The sequence below is a fragment of the Crassostrea angulata genome, chromosome 7 (assembly GCF_025612915.1).
Source record: "Crassostrea angulata isolate pt1a10 chromosome 7, ASM2561291v2, whole genome shotgun sequence".
In the NCBI taxonomy this organism is placed as follows: domain Eukaryota; kingdom Metazoa; phylum Mollusca; class Bivalvia; order Ostreida; family Ostreidae; genus Magallana; species Magallana angulata.
Window position 1 is genome coordinate 52,888,530 of NC_069117.1, and position 8,128 is coordinate 52,896,657.

General features: G+C 34.3%; 1 protein-coding gene across 1 annotated transcript; it reads right to left on the reverse strand.

Moving 5' to 3' along the window:
* Positions 1 to 1,208: 1,208 nt before the first annotated feature.
* Positions 1,209 to 8,052, reverse strand: LOC128191739 (steroid receptor RNA activator 1-like). The gene is made up of 6 exons (XM_052863977.1): positions 7,953 to 8,052; positions 7,121 to 7,270; positions 6,328 to 6,644; positions 5,944 to 6,046; positions 5,231 to 5,301; positions 1,209 to 3,362 (listed from the first exon to the last, which is right to left on the reverse strand). The coding sequence occupies exons 1-6, from the start codon at positions 7,969 to 7,971 to the stop codon at positions 3,102 to 3,104; spliced, it is 921 nt and encodes a 306-aa protein (XP_052719937.1). The 5' UTR covers positions 7,972 to 8,052; the 3' UTR covers positions 1,209 to 3,101.
* Between the last annotated feature and the right edge of the window lie 76 nt (positions 8,053 to 8,128).

Sequence of the window (8,128 nt, forward strand, 5' to 3'; positions counted from 1 at the left end):
TCCACTGAGCAGAATGATAAAAAATTGACACATTTGGAGCCAAGCTTTCACAATCTATTTGTTTTAAATACAGTATACACAGACATATACTTGAAGCAGACAAGAAGTTGAGCAACAGGTGCACGAGTATTCATTGAGAAGTGAACATTTACATTTACAGTGCATTTGTGATTATGCTGTTGGATTCTCATCAGATTCCTGAGTAAAAATAGCATGCGAAGTTTATTTTACATATACTTGTATATCATTAATCGGGTCCTCCATGTGGATTTTACTGTGTACAACAATAGCATCAGTTAAAGAGATTTACAGTTCCAGGTTAGATCTGATAAAGTAATAATGATCTTGTTGAACAAGAGGGGTATACAATGTATATAATTTATGATCTAGGACGATATACATGTACCGGTACTGAAGATTTTTTTTATAAATATCAAACTTTGGTGCTTTTACCCATACATTTTTTTGAGTACATAAAGACAAAATTGATTACTGCTCCCAAGATGTTTTTTTTAATTTTCTTATTATAATTTTACATGTCGAGAGGCTGGTTTACATAACAAAGAATCGTCAGCTCTGTGTCTCACTTATAACTTGTCAAAAGACACTCAAATTTTGGCTTAAAGTCATTTAATGCATTGAAAACATTACAAATGGAAATTCTTACACCCTTTTTAAATATAGTCTTTTTGAAAAGATGTTTACAAGCTGACCTAATCACCAGTAAAGCGGAGTCTTTGGTAAACATTTGTTACACATTTTTTTCTGACAGGTGCAGAAACAATATGATGTCTGGTAATACTTCTTGAAACTGGAGAAAAAATAATAATTTTTTAACATCTGTCAAACCACAAAGATACATGTAATTAGACATGCCTTGATTTATTTGCCATCACCACACCTGGAAGATTTTGAATACGATTGGTAAACAGAATACATGGTAACCTCTCTACATCTTTTGAATTTCTGTTGATTGCTTGGTTACATCTCCCACCCCCAAAGAGTACTAAACCCTAAAATTTCAAACAAAAGAGTTTATTCTACCATCATATTAAAAGTTTGCCTCATTTTTGAGATTCATAAGTGCTGAATCTTCATCAAGTAAGCCGTCTTGTACAACCGGAGGTGCAGGCTTGTATGACCTGTTAGTATCTGATTCTAATATTTCTACCACACAAGCTCAAAGAAGATGGAAAACAAGAAAATACTTTCTTTTTATAATAATACTTTATTGATTCTTAACAACCCATTGATATGCAAAATTACAAACATAAACATTTACTGTAATTCTGGGATACATTTGCAGTACTGGAACAGATAAATACTTGATGTTACAATTTCAACTACATGTATACATATAGAAGTAAACCACTATACAATATTGCACTAACCTTTGGCACTCAATCCTTAATTTTAAAAAAAAATTCCAGTAAAAATATTAAGTATCATTTGTGTCAGTATTATTTCTGGGAGACCCCATGCTGCAGATATCTTAGGACATAAGGATAAAAGGGTTGTGCTTGGATTTTAACCTGGGTTCAGGGTCACTGCAAGCAGGCATTTCATTTAACGAGGCCGAGTACAGAACGAGTACGCACGCTTTCGCGCAGCGTTTCATTTGTATTGTGATGTCACTATTTTGCTTGGTTGACGCCATGGCGTGATAGTTTCAACTGCAGATATTCAGCGAAATTTGTTGAAAATAGCTCGTTAAATGCGTAAAATCAATGTTATATTGTGGAATAAACATAAAAGTCTCGAAGTATAAGCTATGTTTGGGCTCGGGTCGAAAACGTGAAGAGGGTTTAGCAAGCCTAGCCCTCTGCCACGTTTTCTCAACCCGCCTAAATATAGCTTAATTCATATATTTCAAGACAGTAACCATGTATTTTATATTAATGACCCTTAATATGTGATGTTATATATTTATCTATTACTTAAATATGTCTGATTGTTTTGATAATACTATAAAAATCACCATTTCCGCCTTTGTCAAATAAAAAATTGCCATTATCTGACAAATCTGGGAAATTGGGCATCCAAAAATCAACTTTGATAAGACCCCAGGATCAAACAAGAAGTTAAAAGTTTTTATTATTTGACCAGTTGATGCCTTTTAGCAATAACTTTGATATGTAGAACAGAAAGAGAAATCCCTAGGGCAGAAGTTTAAAAAAAATGTAAAAAATGTGCAAAATTCATACATTTCAAGCAAAATCCCATAGGGTCCTATGTTAAAAATTAACAAACTTTGAGATGATCTCCTAAACAAACGGTGTGGTAAATGTCTTATTTTTTTTCCTTGAAATAATAATTATATCGGTAGAAATTAATGTAAAAAATTTCATTCAAAAATCTAGGGCAGAACAAATAAGACCCGGCCTCGTTAAGTGTCAAAATATGCAAGAATTTTACACCGAGATTTACTTAATCTTTACCTTAGTGAGGAAGATAAGACCAAGGGGGAGAGAAATCATGCTGCTAACAATGATTCTGGATAGAGATTTTCTTTGACCATGACTTCTGATCTAGAACCTTGCTTAAAAGTCACTACACAAACCATTCTGATTCATGAGCACTTGTAGAATGGGAGAGAAAATAAATTTCAAATGAGTGATATCAGATGGACTGACAGATCACTAGAGGGCACCTGCTGAGCAGGACCCTTACCATTTCTCATAGCAACACGATATAGATTACAGGTATAAAAATTAAAAATCGCACCAGTTTACCACCACATTTGTAAAAGCACCATTGTGCATCAGCCTTTAGATCTAATAATTTTCAATCCATAATATAAAAATTGAATTTTCAGAATGATAATCTATCTTAAAATAATGGCCATCAGTCATAAAAATTCTAATGCATTTATCACAATTTCCTAAATCTAAAAATACCAATTCATTTCACATATGAATCTACCTAGACAAATATGCTTTGTGACAAAATTCTTCTACATTTTTTTTTTGAATTTTGAAATTCCATCACCGATGATACATGTATTATCTTCTCTTGTTTTCCTTTATGATTCCTATGAACAAGATAAGAAATGATATTCCTTCAACCTTTTAAATTCACATATTTAAAATTTCACTATTCTCTCAAGTCTCTCTGTCGTCTTTCCCGCTATCCTCTGTGGTGTTTGTCCCTGTATCAGCAGGGTTGTCCTCTGTAATACATTCTGTTGCAGTCTGGTTTACTGGTGCACTGTCTACACTGGTGCCTGTCCCTAAGTCAAGTAAGCTCACCTGGCTGTTGTCCTGGTTTGACAATTCTGCGTCCTCAGAGATTTTTGGAGAAGAGTTCGGGAGATTTTTTAATTCATGAACAACTTTCTTTATGCCAACCATCCAAGCATTAACCTTTTCATAAAATGGAGAGAAAATTGGTTAATTATACCCCCGCTCCGAAGGAGAGGGGGTATACTGTTTTACCCTTGTGTGTCTGTCTGTCCGTCTGTCTGTCCGTCCAAAACAAAAATTTCTGTCGCATTTATCTCAGCAACTACTTATCGCAGATGCTTGAAATTTTAACACAGCATTTTTTAAGGCATGCCATATTGTGGGATATATTTTTGTACCAATCGGACTTCAACTTCCTGTTAAATGATGACGTTGCTTATTTTTTAACCAAAATTTTCAAACAAATTTTCGTCAAAGATTTCTCAGCAACTGTTTATAGCAGATGCTTGAAATTTTTACACAGTATTTGTATAGGCATGCCATATCGTGGGATATATTTTTGTACCAATCGGACGTCAACTTCCTATTAAATGACGACTTTGCTTATTTTTTAAACAAAATTTTCAAACAAATTTTCGTCAAAGATTTCTCAGCAGCTATTTATCGCAGATGCTTGAAATTTTTACACAGTATTTGTATAGGCATGCTATATCGTGGGATGTATTTTTGTACCAATCAGACGTCAACTTTCTGTTAAATGATGACTTTGTTTATTTTTTGCCAAAATTTTCAAACAAATTTTCGTCAAAGAATTCTCAGCAACTATTTATCGCAGATGCTTAAAATTTTAACACACTATTTGTTTAGGCATGCCATATTGTGGGATATATTTCTGTACCAATCGGGTGTCAACTTCCTGTTAAATGACGACTTTGTTTATTTTTTGCCAAAATTTTCAAACGAATTTTCGTCAAAGATTTCTCAGCAGCTATTTATCGCAGATGCTTGAAATTTTTACATAGTATTTGTTTAGGCATGCCATATCGTGGGATATATTTTTGTACCAATCGGACTTCAACTTCCTGTTAAATGATGACTTTGCTTATTTTTTAAATAAAATTTTCAAACAAATTTTCGTCAAAGATTTCTCAGCAGCTATTTATCGCAGATGCTTCAAATTTTTACACAGTATTTGAATAGGCATGCCATATCGTGGGATGTATTTTTGTATCAATCAGACGTCAACTTCCTGTTAAATGACGACTTTGTTTATTTTTTGCCAAAATTTTCAAACAAATTTTCGTCAAAGAATTCTCAGCAACAATTTATCGCAGATGCTTAAAATTTTAACACACTATTTGTTTAGACATGCCATATCGTGGGATATATTTCTGTACCAATCGGGTGTCAACTTCCTGTTAAATGACGACTTTGTTTATTTTTTGCCAAAATTTTCAAACAAATTTTCGTCAAAGATTTCTCAGCAGCTATTTATCGCAGATGCTTGAAATTTTTACACAGTGTTTGTTAAGGCATGCCATATTGTGGGATATATTTTTGTACCAATCGGACGTCATCTTCCTGTTAAATGAGTACTTTGTTTATTTTTGCCAAAATTTTCAAACAAATTTTCGTCACAGATTTCTCAGCAGCTATTTATCGCAGATGCTTGAAATTTTAACACACTATTTGTTTAGGCATGCCATATTGTGGGATATATTTCTGTACCAATCGGATGCCAGCTTTCTGTTAAATGCCGACTTTGCTTATTTTGCATATTCATATCAGAGCGGGGGTATCACTAGTGAGCATTGGCTCACAGATTTCTTGTTGTTTGTGTCGAGTACTGCTACATACATATCAGTATTTCTCAGATTTATGGCTCCCATTTTAGCGTTTTGCAATTACCGGGTATATTAAAAAAGTTATTCATACCATGCACATATCTGAAATAAATCATGGTATATTTTGATATACTGGTATTTAAGTGGTTGTTGTTTCAATTTATCATTTGTCTGTTATGTGATATAAAGGGTGCATTAACATACCTCAGCAGTGTAGTCAACCATCAGATTTTGATGAGCAGACCATGCAGCATCATAGTTACCCTTTCTCAAAGCTGAAATAACAAGAGATGTTTGTAAAACACTTATGCACTCCTCCTTTGGACACCTCTGCTAAGGAAATAACGAAAAACTGACAATAATTGGAACTTTTCTAAGTCCAAGGGGCATAACTCTGTCAAAAATTGCTCAATCATACTCAAAACTGAAATTGACCTAGATATAATTATGATAAATCTGTATCCTAAATTTCATTTGAGTAAGTGCAACCCCTGCAAATAAAATGATTGGGAACTGCAAATAAATGGAAGTTTTCTATGTCCAAAGGGGCATAATTTACTGTCAAAATTGCTCAATCTTAACCAAAATCAAAGTTGACCTAGATATTGTTATGATAAATCTGTATACCAAATTTCATTTCAGCACCTGCAACCTTTGCGAAGAAAATGAATGGAAACTTAGTGGACCGACCGACCGACAGAGAGACAGAAGGACAGCAGCAAAGTAAATTAAGTAATATGCCCTTCCTTCTTTGAAGGGGGGCATAAATATAATTGATGTTGAATAGAATACTGTAAGTATGATAACATGGTAAAAAAAACTATTTGAACTATTAAATGTGTCAGTGAATAACAGAAAAATTGAAGATTCTACTGGTTATTTATCTCTTTATTCTCTGTGATTACCATAGGGCTTACCGTCTCCTAAACTGCACATTCCACATTTAACAGGGGAAGACAACTTGTCCCAGGATTCTTGAAACATCTTAATTTTTTTCTTCACATCATCATATGACCTTTCCTGTAAGTATAATTAATTCAAAATAACCATTATGATAATCGAGTATTTTTAAAATACCTTTAATTTTCAAAATGAACTAAAAGTATTTAAATATCAGAAAGAGAAGTCATTCAATCAAATTTTTGCCTGTTTCACATTAATAATACAGAGTATATAGGATCTATACAGCTATAGTTTTATCTATATTTGTTGCTGATAATTGGAAAGATATTTTCAATCACACCTACTTCATCTATTGATAATTAGGGAGTAGGGACTAGTCAGTATAGTGTATGTCTTACAGTGAATGAGGCCTTGACTTTGTCAAGTCCCTCTTGTAGCGAGCCTTTGATAGCATCCACCAATTCCTCAGAACTCTGGAGATTCATTGCTTTCATGGCCTCCTCCAAACTGTTATATCCCACTGTGCAGCTTTTACTGACAGACTGTGGTGATGTGATAACTGACGGTGGTGCAACAACCATTCCTGGGACTAGGATAGGCACAGGGGCCGGGGCACAGGTGGTAGGTACTGGGGGTAGAAGCTGGACGGGAGAGGGAGTGATAGCAGGACCTGTCATCAGAAGGGGAGGTCCCTCTGAAGGATCCAATACTGCACCTGTTGAAAGAAATTTATTCTGATCATATTTGCAATAATCATACATGCATTAATGTTTAATTTGAATTGAGAATTTGAGAAATACAAGTTGAACAGCATACCAGTAAATATTCTAATGTTTATTTATCTCCTGGGCAGTAGTGGCATGTGCGTGGATCCATAATTAATTTTTTTTTTGGGGGGGGGGGGGGGGGGTCTTACAGTGATACATGTACCGGTAGTTGTGGTGTTTGTTTGCCAGGGGTTGGGGATCAGAGATAATCTTAGCAAGAATCGTCAAGACTGAAAAATTTTGCTGAGATTATCCGACCTCCATCCCCACCTTCTCTTTGATTAAAACAGTTTCAAAGAGGGTGTTATTTAGGGGTACATACCTTAATGGCATGCCTGTATTAATGTCTTACAACAGCATCTAGTTTTATATTGGAACTGACAGCATCTAGTTTTATATTGGAACTAATGTTATGGATTCTTACCTGCAATGACACTGTTTTCTTGGTCTTTGCTGTCAGATAAAGGATAAGCAACTCTCTTATTCAGATTCGTCCTTTTATGTACCGACTGAAGTGCACTTGATGATTGATAATCAAACACAGGGGGGTCATTCCATCCCCTGTCTGTATTCCCTGTAAAAAAAATAAAGTACTTCTTAGTATTTTGCAATACACTGGATTTTTCTTTGGTTCTGACTATTTTATTCCTACCCTTTAAATGATCTTTAACCTGGGATGTTGATTTTCAATAGAGGAAAATGGGTTAAAGAGGAAGGAATGAGAAGGTCAAACTATAGTTTGATTAACTGCACCAGATAACTTAGTTGATAGAGCATCTGACTACAAGGGGTTATTATTCGTATCCCGGGTTGCTCTGTCATTATTTCTAAAATCACGTAACATTTGGTGCCATATAAAACAAACACTGGAAGTGACATGTTACCTCCTGTCAGTTGTAACATTATTAAATAAGGGCCGCTGATCTAGTTCTTAAAATTGTTTATATTGATCTAGTTCTTAAAATTGTTTATATTGTGTTAGAGTTTACTTTTAGGGTACGAGTTGACTTAGGTACCAGATAGTCAAAATACGAGGTTTCCTATTATTATCAACATCTGGAATGGTCATGATCAAAACAAACTCTGATTGTATGACGCTTTAATGCATGTAATTTCCTGAATAAAAATCAGATTGTTTAGAGCAAATATACCAAAAAACACGAAATCTAAAAATCAAAAAGCTAACTTCACTTGTAAATAGTCAATGTAAACGACATTATCATGATAATTCTGTTTTGTAATCTGGGCCAACTCACCTGGCCTGGGCGCAGCCATGTTTTAGACATGTGACTTTTCTCTTAACCAATCAGATTATTACAAATTTCATCGATGGCTTTCATCATTTTTGTTCCCCATTTAAAGTATCATTCTGTGGTTTAAGCATGCCGAATTTAATGAATTGATATGAATCATTGCATCAATACTCAAATAT

Bases quoted from the DNA above. Each gene is read 5' to 3' on its own strand.
- LOC128191739 (XM_052863977.1), bottom strand. The intron at 6,047-6,327 runs GTAAGACATACA...TTATACTTACAG, and splicing joins AAGTCAAGGCCTCATTCACT to GAAAGGTCATATGATGATGT. The intron at 5,302-5,943 runs GTAAGCCCTATG...TTGTTATTTCAG, and splicing joins AATGTGCAGTTTAGGAGACG to CTTTGAGAAAGGGTAACTAT.